Source organism: Zeugodacus cucurbitae, chromosome 6, assembly GCF_028554725.1.
Source record: "Zeugodacus cucurbitae isolate PBARC_wt_2022May chromosome 6, idZeuCucr1.2, whole genome shotgun sequence".
NCBI classification, from domain to species: Eukaryota; Metazoa; Arthropoda; class Insecta; order Diptera; family Tephritidae; genus Zeugodacus; species Zeugodacus cucurbitae.
This window is the reverse complement of record NC_071671.1, coordinates 13826419-13850888: the sequence shown is the minus strand read 5'-3', so window position 1 is coordinate 13850888 and position 24470 is coordinate 13826419. Positions and strand designations below refer to the sequence as shown.

The 24470-nt window shown below is 35.2% G+C and overlaps 4 protein-coding genes and 1 non-coding gene across 6 annotated transcripts in view; 4 read left to right on the top strand and 1 right to left on the bottom strand.

Moving 5' to 3' along the window:
* Picot_4 (putative inorganic phosphate cotransporter) overlaps positions 1-7679 on the top strand; it is a 56938-nt gene extending 49259 nt beyond the window's left edge. For both annotated transcript variants that reach the window (XM_011188857.3, XM_011188856.3), the window contains 6 exons: positions 4813-4991; positions 5104-5193; positions 5281-5754; positions 5877-6159; positions 6222-6463; positions 6589-7679. In XM_011188857.3, coding sequence (XP_011187159.2) covers positions 4813-4991; positions 5104-5193; positions 5281-5754; positions 5877-6159; positions 6222-6463; positions 6589-6843 — 1523 coding nt within the window. In that variant the 3' untranslated portion in view covers positions 6844-7679. The remainder of the gene's footprint in view (positions 1-4812; positions 4992-5103; positions 5194-5280; positions 5755-5876; positions 6160-6221; positions 6464-6588) is intronic.
* Positions 7680-10678: 2999 nt separating this feature from the next.
* Positions 10679-10751, bottom strand: Trnaf-gaa (transfer RNA phenylalanine (anticodon GAA)). The gene has a single exon. It is a non-coding gene; the product is annotated as a tRNA-Phe (tRNA).
* A 2125-nt stretch (positions 10752-12876) lies between these two features.
* LOC105215130 (sodium channel protein Nach) lies at positions 12877-15365 on the top strand. Its single transcript, XM_011188904.3, has 7 exons — positions 12877-13042; positions 13194-13400; positions 13560-13850; positions 13911-14359; positions 14428-14554; positions 14743-14846; positions 14916-15365. The coding sequence occupies exons 1-7, from the start codon at positions 12897-12899 to the stop codon at positions 15050-15052; spliced, it is 1461 nt and encodes a 486-aa protein (XP_011187206.2). The 5' UTR covers positions 12877-12896; the 3' UTR covers positions 15053-15365.
* A 562-nt stretch (positions 15366-15927) lies between these two features.
* Amyrel_1 (alpha-amylase-related protein) lies at positions 15928-17733 on the top strand. Its single transcript, XM_011188859.3, has 3 exons — positions 15928-16188; positions 16253-16726; positions 16800-17733. Exons 1-3 carry the CDS (start codon positions 15997-15999, stop codon positions 17625-17627), a joined length of 1494 nt encoding a protein of 497 aa, XP_011187161.2. The 5' UTR covers positions 15928-15996; the 3' UTR covers positions 17628-17733.
* A 3248-nt stretch (positions 17734-20981) lies between these two features.
* Positions 20982-23233, top strand: LOC105215131 (alpha-amylase-related protein). The gene is made up of 3 exons (XM_029042198.2): positions 20982-21529; positions 21602-22075; positions 22139-23233. Exons 1-3 carry the CDS (start codon positions 21338-21340, stop codon positions 23216-23218), a joined length of 1746 nt encoding a protein of 581 aa, XP_028898031.2. The 5' UTR covers positions 20982-21337; the 3' UTR covers positions 23219-23233.
* Positions 23234-24470: the final 1237 nt, after the last annotated feature.

Below are 24470 nucleotides of genomic sequence, written 5' to 3'. Positions count from 1 at the left end.
TGTTGGAAAATTTTAAAGTTTTGTAAAATTGAATTTGTTATTATTTTTTTTTTTATATTTTGTATTTCTTTTTATATTATATATTTTTATATATATTTTTTTATATAAATCTGATAAATATTTTTCAGTATTTAAACAAATTTATTTTTTTCAAAATTGTTCTTAAAATTTGTCTTTAATTTTTTTTGTTAAATTTTACTGTTCTTCAACGCTTATAATTCCAACATATTTAATTTTTAAGCATCTTACTATATTTCCCTGTAAAATTTTATCAACAACAATAATAACTCAGTCTTATCAATTGTGGTTGAATACAACAACTGTTGCATTTAGTAATAACCAAAAAGTTAAAAACGACTTCCTCTTATATTGTATTTAACAGAAACTCATTATCAGAAACTCATTATCAAAAACTCGTTATTAAAAAAAAATAATATGGAACTTGCAAAAAAAAGTTCTAAGAATCTTCAACGAATTCATAAAACAAATCTTCGCTATTACTTAACCGATTTGAAACAAACAAATCTTCATATGTATGAAACAAGTGCGTGTGAGTCATTTAGCGCAAAACGCAAGAATAACAAAAAATTAGTATGAAATTGTCTGTATTTACTTAGCGATTAGACCACAAGCGTTTTTCATGTCAACTTCAAGCGTTGACTCACGCGTTTTGTCACTACTCTACAGAGAACTAGTGATCAGTTTATATATATATATATATTTATATATAAAGGTATATGAAATCTTATCTTAATGAATATATTAATTGTCTGTTGTAGCTCTTAAATCATATACAAAGTATTTCGAGCTGACAGCAGGCCTTGGTTAATGAGAAAGTGCTGGAATTCACGTGTCACAAAGCATTAGAGTGATTTATAAATTTGATACCGTTTATTATTAGTTAATTATATGAGTGTAATTAATATGGAAAAAAATAATTATTTAGTGTACATTCGTTGGTGTAGATTATTAAATAATTATAATTGCATGAAAACATAAATTTTTAGCAAATTTGTGGAAAATTTTAGCACTTGTATATAAAAATAATAAAGAATTCTAAGAAAATCTATATTAATTACAAGCTGTTGCTGTTTGTATAATTAACTATTTACCTGCTGCTATTCATACCGAGTCATGGCTGAGCAATTTGTATTTTATTTTATTTTCATTTTATATATTTTTTAATTATCCTTTATTTTTTTCTTAATATTGCTATAATTTTTTTTTATAAATAATGAACAGTACAATATGCAGCCTTGAAAGCTGCTAACTGCGTAAACTGTAAGAAAAATTGTGGTAATTAAAATGAAAGCGCGCTGAGCTCAGCACCATAAAAGAATACATATATACAACTAACAAATGAGCTATATGACTCAATAACAGTATAAGTAACGGATTACATCAGTGACTGTCCAAAGGTGCAAGCGACTAACCAAACTCTTTTCAATGTTGCGTATACGTCGCGTCGCTCAACAGTTGCTCAGAGAGTTAGCCATAATTAAAGCTACACAAAAAACTTAACTGTACGCATATGTAACACTATTTTCAACGCTTATTAGCTTACGCCATCGCATATTAAATTATTTTAGTCACGGCATTTATTCTCATTTCGCGCTATTTCTATATTTTTCCATTTCAAATATCTGCATTGATTCTACTTTTAAGTGGAATTCGAGCTGTTGTCATAATATTTGTACATGTATGCGTTTGTTTTGTTAGCTATACGCTTTCTGCGTTTGTAAACATTACAACGCAACTCAAACAAATTGAAGTAAATATTAGTTTCTCTGGAAGGTGACTCGTTGGTTCTATATATGTTAGTTACCCCTGGCAACACTCATGATTCTGTTGCTCTTATTCATGATAATCATAAGAAATTTCCATGTGCCTCATAAGTAATACGTAATACTGAATTTCATTTCATACAAATCTTTTGTATGTGTGTGTGTGACATTGCTTAGTTACGCAGCATGATTTCGTTATGATTGCTTGCTTAGCACGAGACTTTAGCGCAGTTTGCGTTTGCGCTAGCACACCTCCGTGTACATAATGGCGAACATGTGTCTATCAATTGTGTGTCATATTCAATTCTTATCGCGAAAATGAAAATTTTGGAATTTTTTTATTTTATTTTATTTTATTTTATTTTATTTAATTTTATTTTATTTTATTTTATTTTAATTTATTTTATTTTATTTTATTTTATTTTATTTTATTTTATTTTATTTTATTTTGTTTTATTTTATTTTATTTTATTTTATTTTATTTTATTTTATTTTATTTTATTTTATTTTATTTTATTTTATTTTATTTTATTTTATTTTATTTTATTTTATTTTATTTTATTTTATTTTATTTTATTTTATTTTATTTTATTTTATTTTATTTTATTTCATATTATTTTATTTTATTTTATTTTATTTTATTTTATTTAAAAAAATATAAAAAGTGATTATTTGTATACCTATCTACATATATATGTTTGTAAATTCGCACTCGAAAACCGTTTACTAAGCAAATATACAGCCAAAAAAACAGCCAACATGCTGAGCTCATTCAATGCAGAAACACAAGCGTGCACATATGTATATTATATTCATTTATGTATATATATATGTAGGTACATATATACTTACCCGCGCACCACATAATCTTTTCTTCGACTCTACACAGTTCTTGTAGTTTTTGCAAAGAATTTTCACTCATTACCCGCCGCATAGATAAGCTTTGGGTCGCTTGTTGCTTTCCATTGGTGCCGTCATGCACGTGTGCTCGACTATCATGCTGACGTCTGCGGAAATTGACAGACACTAAAAGCTTAAGCGAGCATTTTTTGTGTCACAATTCTATATATAACACAGATACATATGTATATAAATATTCTACCGTTAACCCTCATATTTCGCAGAGGAAATTAAGTAATCACTTAGTGTGCTGTCGCTTTCATTTTTATTGTTTTAGTACATTATTGGACTGATTGCGAAATTGTTTTTCGCCATACTTTCGCTGATAGTTGAATTTTTGCATTAATTTGTTGTTTATTATTATTAATGAAGCGCTTAATGAAATCAAGCCAATTACTTTACTGATAAAATTCAAGCTTTGGGTGTGGGCATTGTTGGTGCATATGCATATCTGAAATTCATATACATGCTTTCTGACATGTGTATCAGATAAATTTTTACTGATAATATCACATAAAGATAAATTTGACTTCAAATAAGATACAGAATAGAAGCCTATATTTTTATTCATAGAAGGTTTCAGCAATACATATATTTAATTTGATTATAAGTTGTATAGAATAGTAAAAATCACATCAGAAAAGCGTTGAAACTAAAAATTATATGTTAAAACCTAAGAAGTAATAAATTATTTCTTTTTATCAGAGATTACTTCAAAAAGATTTTAAAAGTATTGCCAAGTTATTTAAAAAAATATAAATACTTTCGAAAAAATTGAGGGCTTCTTGGAAATGAAAATTAATATGCAAAACCCAAATTCAATAATTATTTCAAAAATCCAGTATTTCTAAAAAAATTGAAAATTGAATTTTCCTTTCAAAACCTCAACATTTGAAGCGCTTGAAGCTATTTCTGGCGAAAAATTAGTTCCGCCGCTCACAAAATATAAACCATTGCCAAAAATGATTTTGCCCAGATTTTGCCCAACCTGCTAAATTAGTGCAAAAACAAAAAAGGAATATTTCTTTGGTCTATTTTTAAAACACGCTTTAATAGCCTGTCAATGTGCGCTCAAAGAAGCGCAGGTACATACACAGCTTTATATACATATACATCTCTTATATACATTTTCATACTCATATCTGTCTTAATTAAACTCAACACTTTGTAGAAATCATTTCGCAAATCTGCTAAACGCGCAGCTGAAAATATATATTTTTTATAGTTTTCTGGGATGAAAACATTTGTATTGATTAAGATCAGTGACGCTGGTGCAAAGCAATGATCAATAGCCGGAAATGTTAATTGCAAACAGAAATAAACGCAAAATGCAAATTGCACTGAAATTATTATTTTCTATTTTTCACAAGAAATTAAATTTCCAATTTATCGCGGAAGATCTTTAAATTATACAAGTTTTTACAAAAACAAATATTTTCTCATAGCTCATGACATTCACGTGGCATGTCGAGCAACGCCACGGCTCGCATTCTTTTCAGCACTTGCACGACTTAGTTACACAACTTAGTTACTTCGAATTCACAAGCTTTTAGCGCCTAGACTGCGAAAAAGAGTACTTACGGTATATGACGCCTACGCTAATTGCTTGTCGGCTCAACGGAAATTTTTAGATACAAATGTAAATAAAATAACTCGTTAGCGTTTGGTAGTGAGGAATTCGTTATGAGTACTAGAAGAAAGCGTTATTTCATTCATAATGATGAGGTATACTAAAAAAAGATATTCAAACACTATAGATTCAATGCATTAATAGCTAGTTAATGGTATTATAATTTTTGAGAATTATGTTTTTACGAAGATTTAGTTTTATTTTTAGTAATTTTATTACACCAAATTAAACATTTTATTAAAAAATTTAGTACATTTTTAGCACTCATTTAGTGTAATGTTTTTGTTTAAATTTAAGTTCTAATATATTTAGTAAATTTTAGTACTATTGATACCTTCGTATATTTTTAGCACAATTTTAATACAATTTAATACACTTTTAGTGGTTTGCTCTGAAAAGCTTAACTTTTAGTACATTTCTTTTTCTACAAAGTATGTCAACTACAATTTACTATCTTATATTCAATTCTAACCCATGGAATTTCTTGCCTCTTTTCAGGATGTTTCTCAACAAGATATTTTGTCACTTTCATGCTCTTTCTGGGCATGGCCAATGCTTACGTGATGCGTACGAATATGTCCGTAGCCATTGTGGCGATGGTCAACCATACCGCTATCAAGGGTGACCATGAAGATGTCGTCGACGATGAATGCCCTGATCAAAATCTAACAGTTGTGGTAAGTAAATATCAGCAGTCATCACTCTGATGAGCATCACCTTCGAAAAAAAAACGCTTCGGCAAATCTAGGTGCTCCCATTATTTATTGACTTCTTTCTTTTGCTCTACAGGAAAATGGACAAGATGGCGACTTCGTATGGAGCAACAGTTTACAGGGCTATATATTATCATCTTTCTTCTACGGTTATGTGCTGACCCAAGTGAGTAACAAAACTTAGTCATAACTAATAATCAATTAACTAAAAAACCTAACATTCACATTACACTCCTTACACTCTCTGCTTTAGATTCCCTTCGGTATTTTGGCGAAAAAGTACGGTGCCATGAATTTCCTTGGCTGGGGTATGCTTGTGAACTCTGTGTTCGCCTTCCTCGTCCCCGTTGCTGCTTATGAAGGTGGTATCTTTGGTCTCTGCGCTGTACGCTTCATTCAGGGTCTTGGTGAAGGTCCAATTGTGCCATGTACCCACGCGCTGCTCGCCAAATGGATTCCGCCCAATGAACGCTCACGTATGGGTGCGGCGGTTTATGCGGGTGCGCAATTTGGTACCATCATTTCTATGCCCTTGTCGGGTCTGTTGGCGGAGTATGGTTTCTCTGGTGGTTGGCCATCGATTTTCTATGTTTTCGGCGCTGTCGGTACAATTTGGTCGATTGCTTTCTTATGGTTGGTTTATGAGGATCCCTCATCGCATCCACACATCGATGAACGCGAGAAGAAATACATCAATACTAGTCTCTGGGGTACTGGCGATCAGAAGGTAGGTGTCTACTAAAATTTAGAAGATATTTACAAAGAAAGATAAACCCTAAAGATAACATAAAATCAACCTTGCTTCGAATATCTTTTGAATACATTTTCTTTCTCTTTCATTTTTACCAGGTACCAGCAATTCCCTACAAGTCCATCCTCAAGTGTCTGCCCTTCTACGCCATTTTGCTTGCCCACATGGGTCACAACTATGGTTATGAAACACTAATGACTGAATTGCCCACTTACATGAAACAAGTGTTGCGCTTCTCCTTGAAGGCTAACGGTTTGCTCTCATCCCTCCCCTATTTGGCTATGTGGCTGTTCTCGATGTTCATTTCGGTAATTGCGGATTGGATGATCTCATCAAACCGTTTTACACACACATCAACCAGAAAAATTATCAACAGTATTGGTAAGTAACCGGTAGAAGAGAGTATTTTATTTATGTATACTTATAATTTGCATTTTCTACAGGTCAATATGGTCCAGGTCTGGCCCTTATTGCCGCCTCCTACACAGGCTGTGATCGTGCCTTGACACTTGCCATACTCACGGTGGGTGTCGGTCTCAATGGTGGTATCTACTCTGGCTTCAAAATCAATCACTTGGATCTGTCACCACGTTTTGCCGGTTTCCTGATGGCCATCACAAATTGTTCGGCGAACTTGGCGGGTCTGTTGGCGCCCATCGCTGCTGGAAATTTAATCGATAAAAAGGTGTGTATTTGTTCGAGGATTAAAGTTTATTTTGAGCATTTTGCCTGTGAGCATAGTCTAATGTTTATAAATTTTTGTGTTAAGCGTTAAATAATAATTCGTGCTCTCCCTCTCATTTTCTCCAGCCTTCAATGGGTCAATGGCAGATCGTCTTCTTTATTGCCGCCTTCGTGTATATCTTCTGCGCTACATTCTACAACATCTTCGGTTCGGGTGAACGTCAATGGTGGGACAATCCAGCTAATGATGTTAAGGAACCATCCGCCGTTGCGCCTGGTACAACGACACTGACGTCGAATGGCGCGAATCCACGTTTTCTAACTGGTGTGGATAATGGCTTGACTTTGGCGGCGGGGAGTATCAATGAAACCGGGCACTGAGTGCGTGGAACAATGATACTGGAAAGCAACAACTGAGCTAGTATATAAGCGCATTCTAGCTATATGAAGCTGTGCTAGTTAGACAAGAAAAAAGCAGACAGACAGTTAGTGATTTAAGCAGCGTAATTTTTATTATTATTTTAAGTAATTATTAAGGCATAGTGAATTTAAGTGCGAGAGTAATGTGTGTTGCTTAGAGAAAAATAAAATAAAATACATAAAATGTACTGTTAGTAGGCGTGGTAACTATTAAAAATACACACCGCCCCACATGCACATGCAGCGTGATAAAGGTACTCAGCCAGAAAAATAGTAATTAAATATTAAAAACAAGAGTCAGCATTAATAAATAATTTTTTGGGCTGTTCGTCGAAGTTCAATAAAAAGATTTGCACGATAAAAGACAGTTGCCGCTAAAACTATGCAACGCATCTAAAGTATATAATACGAAAATGGTGCCAATTTAGTGATTATCTTTAATATTTTTTTTTTTGCTTTTGAACAATGCAATTGTTTAATAACTATGGACTTGGTCCATGAATTGTTAATTTATTTAAAGTTAAGTTTAATGAGAATTGTTTAGTAGAAACATTTAATTTATACAAACACACACACACACACATATATGTATGAATGTACGCACTGTTAGCGCTTTTTAATGTAATTGTGAATTGATTTTATAAAAATATTATTTTTTATTTAAGAAAGAAAGAATTAAAGTAAAACCGCAGAATGCCTTGAACATTAAAAAATGTTTAAAAAGAGCTCTTCCGCTCGCATGGAATTGTAATATTTAAATATATACACAAATATATAAAGAACTCTATATATATTTACTACTAAATACTACTAAAATTAATTAACTAATTTATACATTTGTTATGAAGTCATTGCGCGAAGAAGTGTAGTAAAACAAAGAATAAACGGACAAAAACTAAACAAGCCAACAATCAGTATAAGTGACAATCTAATTTGTAAGACGAAATGAAAAATAAAATATTTCCATTTGTTAAAATATTACTACGCAAGACATGTAATTTCCAAAAATGGTTTTTTGACTACGAAAACGGGTAGTAAAAAGTAAATGATTTACTTCAAAATAAAATAAATTAAAACACAAGAAAAACTCGTAGAGAGTTTTAAAAAACAAAAAAAGGGTTTTTCTTTTGAAATTTTTGAGTGTGTAAAATTCTATGGTTGCTCCAACGGTGGTAAAAAAATCGAGGTCTCACTTCTAAACCCGCTATTCTCATTTTTTAATATGATACATAGCTTTCCGCTTTCATAGGAAGGGCCGCCTCTGCAAAATGAAATTACTGATATTGATCTCTGACTCCAACGCGTTCTAAGAAAAGTAGAAAAAGAGTGCATGAGGTTTGATGACATAGTGCATTGCCATTACAGAATATATTTTTCATTCAGGGTTGTTGTGGACTCTGATATTTGTCAGAATGAAGTAATTATATGTTTGAAATTTATAAATTTGGGACAGTTGATTCAAATATTAGATTTGTTTATATTCGACAAGTGGAAAACCCAATCAGATTCTGTGACCCCATTGAAAATCAGTATTGCTTTGTAATTCAGACAATTACCCTGAATGATATTAAGCTCATTTCAATCAATAGTGTTTTCTGACCAAAAACTTTAAAGATTACAGACCATTTTAACAAGCTGTCGGTCATATTCTGAATCATATAAAAACTGATGAATCGCAATTGGTATTGAAAGTAGTTTGACTATTGCCTAGTAGGGTCGTAAAATCATAATTTTTGGATTATTACATCAAAAGTTCGGATTTGAAAGAGCCAGAAACTGATATTGCTGCATTATTGATATGAATTATGGTCCACCTGCACCAGTCTATCAATCTTTGTCACTGACCTATTGTCAGCTGTCCTAAAAACTGTCTAAAAAAAAGCATCATTTTATTTTTCGTCTATTTTTTCGTTAGTGACTTTGTAGACCACTAACTTCTATATATATCCATAGTAAATAAAAATTACTCATAAAATTCGTTTCATTGGTTCGATGCTAAATCGATTATTACAGAAAACATTTGTCAAATGGAGAGGTGATTCGCTGGCAATACCTTTAAAATTGTGGTGTTCTTGACGCGTAAAAGATTCCCCAGATATCCTCCTATTATGGGCGAATTAATTTAATAGATATGGGTTGCACCATATATTTTTGGGTTGCATCGAGGGGCTCACTGTCCCTCTCTTGTTCTTTGTTCTTAAGGGGCTATACCAGTGTGACATTTTAAAAAAATCGATTATTTTATTTTTTGCTTATTCGATAGTTTATATTTTCGAAAATATCCTGTGATAGCGGTAAGATCGTACCTTGAATAGTTTTTGAATGGCAGCATTCTAAAGATCGACCGCTCGATGGTATAAGCAGCTATAGTCGAAACTTTAAATGCAATTTTCTCGAAACGACATTTCTCAAAACTTCTGACATCATAACTCAACGATACATTGACCGATCGACTTCAAAGTCAAACTGAGTATTCTTGAATATATTTACTATACAATCAATGACCTACGATATCTTTTGAATGGTTGAAAATTGTAAATTTGGCATTAAAAAAAGGACCATTTTTTTACCTAAAAAAACGAAATTTTTTTCAGAACTACGGCATTTTGTCAAATTTTGCTATTTTTCAAAAATCGTAGGTCATTATATAGGAAATTTATTTAACTTTAATAGCCTTTCTTAATTTTTTTGTTTCAGCAACTCATTCGGCCGGAATCATGTCAGCAGTTAGAGAACTTTTTTTTGGCACTTCCGAAGACAGCACATAACTCCGTTATTTTCCAATATTTCTGTAAAAAAATAATGTTGAAATGTAACTGAAAATATACCTTATTATGTGTAAAAAACTTCGATACAATCAATCGAGTACTTTCTTAAAAAAAAAAGTTAACGAAAGTTGCCTAATTTGTATTTGTATTTTTTTTTATAATGTATTTTAGGGCAAAGGCGAATTATTTTTATTTATTTATGTATACACTGAAGTTACATATGAGTAAATATAGATGTTATGAAAACATGATCTTCTATTTATAAATACTGATTGCTATTACTCTCTAAGTGAACTAATTTTATGTATATATGAAGTAGATTACTTTAATACAATTGAAACTCACTGGCAGGAGGCTTGTCTGTGGCCTTGACATAGCACTATTAGCTACGAAGGTCATACTTTTTTTTATATGTACACACATTTAATTTAATTTTAGTGATTTGAATCAAGTGATTAAATTCGATGACGGAGTTGAATGAACTTTGGTTGACAAACGTGAACTCGTCGCGTACACTTTTTGATTGATTACTTTGCAAATTTTCGCTTTTGTTTCTATTTTTGTAGGACAGCAATTGCTTGTATTCAAAACATCCGCTCTGGCACTCGTGATTACAAAGCAGGTACTCCAATTATTGTCTTACTTGTACGTAAACATTTATTTACTCGACATATACATACATATACACGTGCCAATGTCCAACTGTTGCTGTTGTCAGCTGAATTTCAGTCGCGCATTGAATTCCACAAAACACCTTACGTAAAACAAAGTATTTATGGTAAACAGCACGAATTAGTCGTCAAGTGATTTGTGTGTTTGCTTCCAGAGTATTTATACAATTTCATTTTCGTACACTCGTTTCGAAATGCGAACGTCAGCAAGCGAATGCAAGTAAACAAGGCACATTTTGTTGCTGAACAAGTTAGTTTAAATAAATAATTGAAATATTTATTTTTTTATTTTACTTATTTCCTCAACTAGAATATTTTAAATTGCTTTTATGAAATAATTAAAAAATTATAATTGACTGCCGAAACCCGGGATTGAACCGGGGACCTTTAGATCTTCAGTCTAACGCTCTCCCAACTGAGCTATTTCGGCAGATGTCTACACTGAGTTGAATGTCGATTAAGTGCGTATGACGCTCAACACGAAGGTGACATTAGCGCTGCATTAACATTAATGCTTGTGGTTTAGAACTTAGCTAAGTAGATAGTTAAGTTATTCGAAAGCACACGCTTTACTGAATAAAAGAGCTTTTAATTGCTTTTTTCAATGTATGTACTCATAATGTGTTTGTAATCGACAGCTTTTAGAATTTTCTCATTCTTTACGCTATAGTACGCTTCTTTACGCGCCTAAAACCATGCTTGTCTGTTCTTTATTGCAGTATGTAAGCGCATAAGTATGTAGTTGAAATGTTCTTGCACGCCCTTTTTTCTTATCGCTGGGAAAAATATATGTTGTTTAAGGCAATTGATGCGATTTTAATTGAATATAAATCGTTTTAATTGAATATTAGTCTGTTTTAGACACCAAAGAAAGCAATTTATTTGTTTTAGTGGCGGGAGAACAACACATTTATATTTTGTTAGTTGATTAGCGAGGTGTCAAAAGAACAGAACACAGAACGCAGTGATATATTGAAGTGAGAAGATTTTAAAATTTTTAGTAAATGAATAAAATTAAAAAAAAATTAACTTAAAAATAAAAATTAAAAATTATTAAATTTCTATTGAAAAATATTGAAAAAAATAAACAAAATAAAAGGTTTTAAAAATAAAAAATAATATCAAAAATAATAAAATATAATAATATTAGGTTGGCAAATAACCACTTATTTGCTCTTTATTCAATGCTTTATAAAAAATGTTACAGTGATCGGATTTAGTTCAAATATTTGCCGTTTCGTTCGATAATATGTTTCCTTCCTGACGGCAACTTCTTCGTAGATGCCCGCCTCCTTATTTGCGAAGGACCCGGACAGCCACTTTTCACAAGCCCTTTTTGAGTTCAACTTTACACCACCTTGGACAGGAAGAGGTGGTAATCACTTGGCGCTATGTCCGGGCTATATGGCGGATGCGATAACACATCCCATCCGAGCTCCCGTAGCTTCTGACGAGTCATCAACGAAGTGTGTGGTCTAGCGTGGTCCTGGTGGAACACTACACCCTTCCTGTTGGCCATTCAGGACGCTTCTGGTAGATCGCCTGCTTCAAGCGGTCCAGTTGTTCGCAGTAGATGGTAGAATTAAGCGTCTGGCCATATGGGAGCAGCTCATATAACAATCCAATATCCCATCTAATCCCACCAAACACTCAGCAAAACCTTCATGGCCGACAATCCCAGCTTGGCCACTGTTTGCTACAATTCAACGACCGTTTTCGCTTGATATTGTCATATGTGATCCATTTTTCGTCGCCAGTCACCATCTGCTTCAAAAATGGGTCGAGTTCGTTCCGTTTCAGCAGGCATTGATTCGGTCCAGAAGGTTTTTTTGCGGCACCCAAACATCAAGCTTTTTTGTGTATCCAGCCTTCTGCAGATGGTTTAAAATGTTTTGGTGACTAGCTCCTATCTCCTGGGCGATGTCACGAGATGCCAAATGCCGGTCTAACTCGATGTTTTCCATGATTTGATCGGTATTCGTCGTCACAGGTGTTCCGCCGGCTGGCTTATCCATTTTCACCCGCTCTTAATCGTCGAAACCAATCCTCCGCAGTTCGAAGTGATAGGGTACCATCCCTCAAAACACCATTAATCTTACGGAACGTTTCTCTAGCGGATTTCCATTCAACGAAGGAAAACTTTAAAATAGCGCGAATATCGGCGTTAGTCACCATGTTTACACGTCTATAACTGTTGAACGCATTATCCAAACTTATCATGCGTTTTGTGGTTATGTCAAGACCATTCAAAGAATTATAGTACTGTCAGATTCGAGCTCTGTAGCGCTTTGCACATAGTCGCGAAATTCAAAAGACAAAAAGGCGAAAGGGAGATATTTGCCAATATCAAGAAACATAATAAATAGAAAATAAATAAATTTTAAGATTTAAAAAGGAGTTTAGAAAGAAAATCAGATTATAACAATTAAATATATACAAATATTCATATTATAGGTATATTTATGTAAAATTTCACTTTGTATTACCTTTGGTATAGTACTTACAGTTAATTCATGAATTAAAACAATTATCACAATTATTATTATATTCTTTACTATTTCTTTATTGCAGCAAAATGGCTCAGCTGAAAGGCAAGCATAAGAAGCAATCATCTTCACCACTATTAGCAGCTATTAAGCGCACTTGGTTAGCATTTTGCGCCTCAAGTAGTATACATGGCTTGAAGTATACGCAAGACAGAGACACCAATAAAGTGGTGCGGTATGTAAAGAATGAAATTTATAAACATATAGACTCATAAATGTACAGTTTTACTCAAATACTACTAAAGCAATTTTTTACTGCAATTCCCTCTTTCTTTAACTAAAAATTTAACATCTCTTACACTCATGTTATTAAATTCTCTCTTCAGCTTTATTTGGATGCTCATCACGTTGATCATGTTTATCTGTGCAATATTAATGGTCTACACATTTTATATGAGTTACCGGAGCAATCCAACCCGTATGAATATAGAGAAGGACCATGCACCGGTTGATAGTATTATTTTTCCAGCCGTAACTATATGTCCGGAGACACTTTACAACATAGAACAGGCAAAAAGCTACCTCGCAACGCTGTGAGTATTATTAATAGAGTATTCACTAAAATATTCTAATTATTCTTTAATAGTGTCAGTACTATTGTGGTATTACTCGTACTTAAGCGGGGATCACTGTATATCAGTTACATATTTATACTATTATATATTGATAAAAATTTGATATTCCTTCCGCAGCAAACTACCACCCGGCTCAAATATATCTCAGATAATACCAATTTTGACAGCATCTTTTGGCTTTATCAACGATGACTATGCTTACAGCATACCAGAGATAGAATTGATGCAGCAACTGATTGACATTAATAACCTAAGCACATTGACGTTCATGAAAAATCTACAATGGAATTGTGAAGATATTCTATTTCGCTGTCGTTTCAAGTGGCGAATTGTGGATTGCAAGCAACTCTTGGGAATATCACGCACATTTTTTGGCTACTGTTGTTCCTTCAACCTCAATCAGCCTGGGTGAGACACAATTATACATAGAGCTCTCATTGTCATTATTATTTTCTCATTTCCGCACAGTTTAAACTATACTGGTAAGTACGCATTATCGGGCCTGTTCGATGGTCTTTCACTGATACTTTACTACAATGACACGAATTACGGTGAGTTGGGCGCCTACTCAGATGGTTTTAAAGTTTTACTCTCGGAGAATGATGCTTTCCCCAGCGCGCATGCTGTCATCAAATTCACGCCACTTAAGCAGGAGACTTTCGTCGGGATACGACCCACGGAGACGTACTGTTCGAAGGAGGTGAAAGCATTGTCGGTGGAAGAGCGTCAATGTGTTCTATCGCATGAGTTTCCACTCAAGCATTTCGAGAAATATGTTGGTGTTAATTGTGAGCTGGAATGTCGTCTGCAGAATATGCTTAAAATCTGTGGTTGCCTGACATATTTCTTTTACACAAATGACACACAGGAACGTATTTGCTCCTTCAAGGACATACCCTGCTTATTGGATAATTTCGGTGGGTTTTCAGTGATGAATAAGGAAAATAACAAATAGATTTTAATTTATATTTATATTCCTTTATAGCCACCATAATTGGACGTTATCGAAACAGTCAATGTTACTGCCCGAATTCCTGCGAATTAATCGACTTTAATGTGGAACTGACGAATGCTGATTTACAAATTGATATACCGACTGTGGATCAGTTTTAGTAAGTTGTGTTTTATAACAATAGACTATATGTCAAACAGACAGAAGAATCAACATTTGTAGTAGAAAGGCCTAAATACAGCAGTCCTTATTAAATCTTATATGAATTCCAAATTTGATTTTATTAAAGGAAAACTAACCTTAAAATGGCTTAACTAACAGTCTGTACTTTTATCTTCTACATTTCAGCAACGGTATGCAGGAGAACTATTCCGTAGTTCACATATTCATTAACAATCAAATATATCGACGCATACGTCGTGATCTGCTATCAAATATGGTGACACTGGTTTGTAAGTATCGCCCCATATAATCTTAACCAATGGCACTAATAAATCGATAAATATTTAAAATACTTTCAGCAAATTTGGGCAGCGCTTTCAGTCTCTTTGTTGGTATCAGCATGATCTCGATTGTAGAAGTCATCTACTATCTAACGGTTGTATTGAGAAAGTATTATCTACAAGAGTTGAAAGCACGTGAGAAGTTACGGCGCTAGAGTGAATTAAGAATTAGAGTCATAACAGTACAACTTAAAATATAATTGAAATGAATGAAGTAAATACTGCTTCTCTACTACTTCTAATTTGAAACCCTTTTTAGATTTATTAAATCATAAATAAATTCAAATCGAAAATAAATAAAAATATGAATTCTAATTTTGTAAAGAAAGAAGTGTTATATATGGACTCTATTTACAGCAGACATCGCTATTGGAACCTCGAGACTGTCGATGTCACTCACAAAGAGTTCATACTCAAATTCACCTTACTTCTCGTAGTATTATACCTTGGACATTGCGTCCAAATGTATTTGTGACAAACCTCCTACTAAAATATTTTAGGCGTTTGTATATGGTGATCGTCCACATTCATCGGATATATCAAAGACACACACAGTTCCTAAGCAATTCTCCGATAGTATCAAAGACACACACAACAGCTAGGGAGAGAGGTTCTGCTAATGATATTTTTATTTGAGTATACATGAGTATACCACTTATGTCATTATCACTGAATTACATGCTGATAAATGGAAAAAAATATCGAAGAAGCAATATATATTAAGATTGTGGCATTTCTTATTATAAATTAAACTATCTCATGAACATTCAAAGATCTTAAATCATAGCTTTATTTACCAACTAACACCGCAGACCCTTATCTCTCAATATAGCCATACTCCTGCCACTCGTTAGCTTCTATCAGCGAGGCATTGTTGGTTGACCACTAGTAGCACTCAAATCACAATTTGTTTTGATAAGCTAATTTATGTTACCGAAAATTGGCAATTTAATCCTGCTGTTATCAACTGATAAGACCACGATAAGCTAACTTATTCTTCGCACAAAACTCTATAAAAACAGCCAAGATCCCCAGCAGCGCGCATACTATTTTAAACTTCGGCAACTCACTGAATTTGAAGAGCTAATACTTCAACGAAATGTCGAAAACAAATACTTTAAGCCACTTAATTGTCGGCTTACTGCTACTCGGTGGCTTAATAGAAGCACAGCACGAGCCACACTGGTGGGGTAATCGCAATAGTATTGTGCATCTCTTTGAATGGAAGTGGGCTGATATAGCGAAGGAGTGTGAAGACTTCTTAGCGCCACACGGTTTTGCTGGCGTACAGGTAAGAATCTTGAAATAGTAGCTTTATTAGCGGTATTATAACTAAACCAACACACTACACAAAGGTCTCGCCAGTGGCTGAGAATGTAGTGATCGCGGGACGCCCGTGGTGGGAGCGTTATCAACCAATCTCCTACAAACTGGTTACGCGTTCCGGCAATGAGGCCGAGTTCGCCGATATGTTGCGCAGATGTAACGCTGTAGGCGTGCGTATTTATGTCGATGTGCTGCTCAATCATATGGCTGCCTCACATGAGGGCATCGTAAAAGGCACGGGCGGCTCGATTGCCAATCCGAGTACGAAGTATTTCCCGGCTGTGCCTTACGCTGAAATCGATTTCCATCCAAGCTGTGAAATCCATGATTGGAATGATCGTTTCCAAGTGCAAAACTGTGAACTAGTTAGTTTGAAGGATTTGGATCAGAGTACCGAATGGGTGCGTGAACGTCTTGTGGAGTTCCTCGATCATTTGATTAAGTTAGGTGTGGCGGGTTTCCGTGTGGATGCCGCTAAACATATGCCAGCAGAGGATTTGAAGGTACTGTTATTATATTTGTTTACAACATTTCTATACATTTTTATTAAAACTTCTCCACAAATATTAAATGTAGATCATCTACGACCGTGTACGTGATCTCAATATCGTGCACGGCTTTCCACACAATGCACGTCCTTTCATTTATCAAGAGGTCATAGATCATGGTCACGAGACAATTAATAAATATGAGTACAGTCCGCTGGGCGCTGTTACGGAATTCCGCTTCTCGCAGGAGATTGGTGGCGCCTTCCGTGGTCACAATCAACTTAAGTGGTTGCAAAGCTGGGGTCCTGCTTGGGGTTTCTTACCCTCCGAACATGCTTTCGTTTTCGTCGATAATCATGATAATCAACGTGACGGTGGCAATGTGCTCACCTATAAAAATGCCAAGCAATACAAAATGGCCACCGCATTCACTCTGGCTTACCCATATGGCATAACACGTGTGATGAGCTCTTTTGATTTCCAAGATCATGATCAAGCACCACCCGCAGATGAAAACGAACAATTACTCTCACCGGAATTCGATGCAGATGGCGCTTGTGTTAACGGTTGGGTTTGTGAGCATCGTTGGCGTCAAATCTATAATATGGTGGGCTTCAAGAATGCTGTGCGCGGCACCGAAGTGTCAAATTGGTGGGACAATGGCGATAATCAAATTGCCTTCTGTCGTGGAAATCGTGGCTTTATCGCCTTCAACAACAATAACTGGGATCTGAGGGAGCGTTTACACACTTGTCTGCCGGCGGGTGTTTACTGTGATGTGATTTCCGGTGCGCTTGTGGCTGGAAAATGCACAAGTAAATCAGTGATTGTGGATGACGGGGGATACGCCGATATTGAATTGGGTGCAGACGAGTTCGATGGCGTACTGGCCATACATGTGAATGCGAAGTTGTAAACTGAAAACTGGCCTAGGGTTCAGAAGCTGACTATAAACACTTGTACAAAATACTCTTATTTTCATTTTCAAGATTTTTGAATAATCAGCCATTTATCAAAATTAATTGATTAAATAATTGCAAAATTCAACTTAAAACCACGAAAGAATAGGACAGGGCTTAGAACATAAAAAATTATATGAAATTATCTATTTATTTATATTTTTTATCATAATTGGCTCATATCGACAATTATGACCAGATTTGGAAATAGTCAAGATTATTAGCGCAAACGATTGAATTGAAATACTCCTAAAAACTGGCTACTCAGCCAATAAAGTGCAGGTTTTCCCTCCTGCGTGACTTGGTTGAAAAGGGAGGCAAAAAGAGCCAGACCGCAAGCGGCCGCACTTAGGACATCATTAAGTCCATTGTGCTGCCCGAGGGTACTCTAATAGGCATCACCTAAACAACTCGGTCGATTTAACGAAGTTTCTGAGTTTTTTCCATATCAGCTGCACAATTTCTCTTAGATTTGTGTATTGGGAGCCATGGAATGTATCTCTTCTTAACCGACAGAAGGCTGGGCATTCGCAAAGATAATGCTCTAGTGCCTCCTCATCTTCCGCGCACGCCCTGCATTCTGCCGATTCTACTATACCGAGTCTCTGCTGGTGACCTCTTCGAGGTATGTGCCCCGTGATAACCCCTGTGATACAGCTTAGTTCTTTTTTGCTCAAAATTAGAAGTTTTTTGGTCTGTCCAGTGTCAACATTACCCCATAGTAGTTTTGTGGTACGACCTGTGTTTCACATGTTCCAGTACATGATATGTTCCCCTAGAAATCATTGCTTTAGGCAGCGCTTGACAGAACTGAAATTTCTGGGGGCAACGGTCCCTAAGCGTGCCAACTCATCCGTCTTTTCATTTCCTCCTATACCTATATGACCAGGTACCCAGCTAATTTTAACTGAGTTTTCTCCCGCTAGTCTATTAATTGGCTCTTTGCATAATCTGACGCAGTGAGACTTCGTGTTGGCACAGCGGTTAGCCTTAGTTGCTACCCACAAAAAAGTTGATGGACCTGTTTGTTTGGATACCCACGTAGCGCCTTTTCATAATCCGAAAATCTCAGCTTGAAATACCGAGTGTGTATTCTGTGAGAATTACTGTACCATAAATTTAAAATTAAAAATTAACACCTGGAACCTAATAGTCGCGAATAGTTTTCAAAACAATTTTCTTCCGGTGTTAATCTTTTCATATTAATCCGTCAAAACATGCAAACCATAAATGGTATAGTTTAAATCGCTTCACAACAACGCCTACTTTCCTTATTCCACAATTTTGAAGTTTAACAGATTCGTTCACCTTAAAATATATAAATTAAGCACCAGTGAAGATATCGGAAAAATATTTTTATTCAAAATAAATTATATTTAATAGTGAGACCAAAATTACCAAAGTGCCTTATATGAGTGAAAAAAAGAAAAGTATGTACCTATTAAAAAACGTATGTTTACACTTGTTCTAATAACTTAACTACTATCAAAATATCCTAACTCTATTATTCTTTCATTTGAATGACACTTGATTAGATTAAAAAAAATTTGCTCTTACCACTCGCTGACTCTTTCTCCCTCTCCCACTCTCTCTCAATTCCTCCAATTTTTGCCGATGAGCAAATTTAGTGAATATTATTATATTCGCGTACCGGAAAGTGTCTACTCGCGTCACTTCAACAATATCGAATGAACATATGAGACTTTCAGTGATGAGTAAATGCTAAATTGCCACAATTATATCAATGGCCTTCCCCAAAAAAATTGTCCAGTCATTTTGACAAGTGTCGGTTTATAATGGTAGTTATAATACAAAAACTGAAATGGGTGTCAATATGATTCAAGTGTTGAAATACACTTGCATTCATATATCCATATAAACATAGTCCCAATAAACTGTGGACATTTTGTATCTCTTACGCAAATAATAGAAAGCGTTTTGTAGAATACAGTTTGTTATGATTTTTTTGTATCCACATATGAACTACTTAAAAATTTAACCAACTAGTTTAGCCCAATGATAACACTTAGCCCGAGTCTGATAATAGTTTTACTGCTAGACATATAATTGTCAGTTAGTATATATCATAATAAGGGTATTATCAATCATACATATATCCGACAGTCCGACGTCGGAATGTCTGATAGATACTTGAAGCCCCATATAGTATATTTCAGGAACACTTTCTGGGGAAATACTTTGAAGCTGGTCAGTTCAAAGCCTTGCATATGCTATGGATACAGTGGATGCGAACATCAACGAAGTGCAAGGGTCTAGTAGTTAAATAGATTTGATTTGAGAATCGCACTACGACCCAAGATCTATTGTGTTCTCTCCTTAGAAGCGCTACAGGACTGATGGACACGATACTTTGCCTTTGGGGATATAAAGACCCCATTGCCTGACGCCTTAACCTCGTCATCCGATGAGCAGTTTCCGAGTTTGTTCAGATGACACCTTAGTCTGCAGTGGCCGGTGTAAAGTGCCACTAATTGTCTCATTTTGTTTCTAGGGAGCGCAATAAGTAGTTTGAATCTCTTCCGGTTGTACCCCTACCTAGAAACAGTTTGGAATGACAAAGTCCCTGCAAATGCAGCCAGTAGTGAAGTAGTTAATGAGCATAACAAATTGCTAGTATCCAATCATTTTAGTTCATAGTTCAAAGTTTTAAAAAATTTCGACTATTTTTAAACCAGCAAAGATAGCAATAACACCGTGTCAACAGGTAACTTTATAGATTTGATAGTTGAATTGGATTAACGGATCACCGTTTACTAGCAGATCTCGGGGTTCACTGTTAATCTGCGGAACATCTACGGGCAGAGTAATGCGCGAGTAAAGCGAGCGACGTAAGCGATGAGTGCGCAAGAGATGCTTTTATAGAACTACATTTATAGCTATATATTTATCCTGACATGCTATCTCAGAATCGTAGAGAGTCTTCTAAATCTTCTCTTTGTGACCATATATGTATATATTGTACACTCCGTTCGCGTAAAAATTTTCTAATAAATTTGAAGCTAATATTTTGCTGCACAGTATATGCATTTTGCCAAGTCAGAATGAAATTATAAATGAAATAATTGTTACTCAAACATTATTATACACACGCTTATACATACATACAAATGTTTTTGTGTGAACAAACAACACTGATTTGGCTATTAAAACACATTAATCACCCCAAAAAAGTAAAGTCCCCATGATTACCAAAACTCGCGGTGAGGTAAAATAAAAAGAGGCGTATATATGTACAGTAGAATAATAAACCAGCAAAACATATAATTCTGATAGATCGTAAATTGTTTAACAGGTGCTACCACACATGCTCCGATTGCAGTAACGCTCCGTCATCACAGCACAGCGGCCCACTGACTAGTTAGACGCTGAGAGCGTATTGTTCAATTGGCCGAATCGAAGCACACTCACATTGTTTTTGTAGCATTACGTGCTGCAATTTTTCACTACCCTATTCATAAAACACAAATCAGCACGAGTATCTTGCAGTTAGTTATCAGCTGATAAGCGCACGATAAGCACCGAGTAATGATAAACATACATAGACGCTCAGTCGCGAAAAAAAATCCTATAAAAGCTCGGAAGTGTGCGCGAAGTGCGAATAGTGTGTACACACTCGGTATAACGGTCAGCACAAATGCGCTCATAAATGCTTAAAACCAATATTTTGGGTTATCTAATTGTGGGCTTGCTGATACTCATCACCGTCATCGAGGCACAACACGAGCCACACTGGTGGGCTGAGCGGAATACCATCGTACATCTCTTCGAATGGAAGTGGACGGATATAGCGTGGGAGTGCGAGCGCTTTTTAGCCCCGCGCGGTTTCGCCGGTGTACAGGTGAGCGCTTACTCCAGATAGCGAAGTAAACATTTGTTTATGCTTACTCATTTGATTAATCCAACGCAACAGGTCTCACCCGTCACTGAGAATGTAGTGATCGCCGGTCGTCCGTGGTGGGAGCGTTATCAGCCGGTCTCCTACAAACTGATTACGCGTTCCGGCAATGAGACCGAGTTCGCCGATATGGTGCGCAGATGTAACGCGGTAGGAGTGCGTATTTATGTCGATGTGCTGCTCAATCATATGGCTGCCTCGTATGATGGTGTCGTGTACGGCACTGGCGGTTCGATAGCCTATCCAAGCGCGAAGTATTTCCCAGCTGTGCCTTTTATAGAGCAAGATTTTCATTCAACGTGCGACATACAGGACTGGAATGATCGTTTTCAAGTGCAAAATTGCGAGTTGGTGCGCCTGAAAGACTTGGACCAGGGTAGTGAACGTGTGCGTACACAACTATTGGGGTTTCTTAATCATCTGATCGAGTTAGGTGTGGCGGGTTTTCGCGTTGATGCCGCTAAACATATGTCGGCGGAAGAATTAAAGGTAATACAATCTTAAATCTATTTGTTCATACAGTTCTAATTATTTGCCATATATTCTTAACAGCTAATTTATGACAGTATGCGCGACCTCAACACCGCGCATGGTTTCGCGCGCAATGCGCGTCCTTTCATCTATCAGGAGGTCATCGATCATGGTTATGAACAGATCAGCAAGTACGAGTACAGTCCGCTGGGCGCTGTTACGGAATTTCGCTTCTCGGAGGAAATAGGTGGTGCCTTTCGTGGTCACAATCAACTTAAGTGGTTGCGTAACTGGGGTCCCGAGTGGAGTTTTCTACCTTCCGGACATGCTTTCGTCTTCATCGATAATCATGATAACCAACGCGAAGGTGGCAATGTGCTCACCTATAAAAATGCCAAGCAATACAAAATGGCCAATGCTTTCGCATTAGCCTACCCCTACGGCATAACACGCATGATGAGTTCGTACGATTTCCAAGATCATGATCAAGCACCACCAGCTGATGAAAATGAGCAATTACTCTCACCGAAATTTGACGCAGATGGCGCTTGTGTTAACGGTTGGGTGTGTGAGCATCGTTGGCGTCAAATCTATAATATGGTGGGCTTTAAGAATGCAGTGCGCGGCACCGAAGTGTCAAATTGGTGGGACAATGGCGATAATCAAATTGCGTTCTGTCGTGGAAATCGTGGTTTCATCGCCTTCAACGGCAATAACTGGGATCTGAGGGAGCGTTTACATACATGTCTGCCGGCAGGTGTTTACTGTGATGTGATATCCGGTGCGCTTGTGGCTGGAAAATGCACAAGTAAATCAGTGATTGTGGACGAATGGGGGTATGCCGATATTGAATTGGATGCATATGAGTTCGATGGCGTATTGGCCATACACGTAAACGCGAAGTTGGAGCAGCGCAAAGAGCGCGAGGAAGGAATTATAATTCGCATGTTGATCATGGAAATTTATTCCGAATGTCATATATACTATGTGTTACAAGATCAGTATTCATTTGTAAATTTAAGTGAAACCGAAACAGTATTTTCAGAAAAAGATTTGAGATTTTTGTATATAGACGCTGCAACTTTGTCAAAGGAGCTTATTGTAAATAATCCGAATATTAAAGTGATATTAAAATTGAAGAAGAGTGCTTTTTATTTATAATAACATATTGGAGTAACATCCATTGCTTAGAAAAGGCTGAAACTTATATTTTTCACCGATCGTTACGTATTCAGTAAGAGGAACTAAGTAGTGAAGTAGCTCTTACCAGTTCTTTTTTTAAGTTTCCTATAGAAAAGTTGAATGGACACATTTCCTGGGCCTGCCCTTAGATGACTTCGATGACAATTAATGTAGACTTGCCGGTTCAGACTGGTTTGGGTAACCGTTACACAATTTTCTGACGACTTTCATTAAACTGCTAATAATAAAAATATTAAAAAAAACATTCTCTCATTTAAAAACGACAAAATTTTATTTGCTTCAAAAAACATACATTTAAGTTATTTTTTTTTTTTGTAATTTCAGCACAGCTTCATCAATAATTTTCCATAAATACATACATATAAAGTATTGCATAATTCCATAATAATACTTTTAATAAACCATTTCTTATTACAATGGTGATAAAGATTGCGAATTTAATGTTGTTTTCCTAATTTTCAAATATTTTTTTTAATAATTTTTCTCATTTTAATTTTTACTGTCACTTTTTACATTAGTAACTATATAATATATATGCATGTATGTATATTATTTATGAAATGTTATGAGCTAAATACGTATGAGCTTTCCGCAAAGCAAATTCCCAGTACTTTTTCGGTCATGAATAAAAAAAATTTACTCTTTACTCTACACCTACAAATACAATTCGTCAATATTTGGTTGAATTTTCCGATAATTTGAAATTTTGGTTTTGCATAATTCCATCCGCTTTTCTTAATGCAATTTATTTTTTTCTTTTACTTTATAGCTAAGTCAGTACGCCAACAACAACGATGTCAATTAACAGGGCAAAATACAAAACACAGAATTAAAGTTTATTATTAATATTATTTTTTTTTTTGTGATTTTTCACCTATTTTTATGTACTGTGAGTTAACAACATCTCCATTTTTAATACTTTACACATAAACAGTTATTTATTTAACGGCTGCCAATGAAACTTTTAGAATAACAGTTATATATTGTAACAGACTTTTATCTATTTTTTTATTTTTTGGAACATTTGTGTCTATTTTTCTCTGCTAATTAAATTTTCAAATATTAATTACCTTTAATTAGCTATTTTTATGTTCTTATTGGGAAATTTTCAATCTTTTAGGAAGTATCTACTATTTTTGTAAACTGCTTTAATTTAAATAAACAAAAATTGAGTAAAAATCCACACGTTTTTCCAGCAACAATTCTGATT

Coding starts and splice junctions, on each gene's coding strand:
- LOC105215130 (XM_011188904.3), top strand. CDS start 12,897: ATGGCTCAGCTGAAAGGCAAGCATAAGAAGCAATCATCTTCACCACTA. Junction 14,555..14,742: donor CCGACTGTGGATCAGTTTTA/GTAAGTTGTGTT, acceptor TCTACATTTCAG/CAACGGTATGCAGGAGAACT. Junction 14,847..14,915: donor AAATATGGTGACACTGGTTT/GTAAGTATCGCC, acceptor AAATACTTTCAG/CAAATTTGGGCAGCGCTTTC.
- Amyrel_1 (XM_011188859.3), top strand. CDS start 15,997: ATGTCGAAAACAAATACTTTAAGCCACTTAATTGTCGGCTTACTGCTA. Junction 16,189..16,252: donor ACGGTTTTGCTGGCGTACAG/GTAAGAATCTTG, acceptor CACTACACAAAG/GTCTCGCCAGTGGCTGAGAA. Junction 16,727..16,799: donor TGCCAGCAGAGGATTTGAAG/GTACTGTTATTA, acceptor TATTAAATGTAG/ATCATCTACGACCGTGTACG.
- LOC105215131 (XM_029042198.2), top strand. CDS start 21,338: ATGCTTAAAACCAATATTTTGGGTTATCTAATTGTGGGCTTGCTGATA. Junction 21,530..21,601: donor GCGGTTTCGCCGGTGTACAG/GTGAGCGCTTAC, acceptor CCAACGCAACAG/GTCTCACCCGTCACTGAGAA. Junction 22,076..22,138: donor TGTCGGCGGAAGAATTAAAG/GTAATACAATCT, acceptor TATTCTTAACAG/CTAATTTATGACAGTATGCG.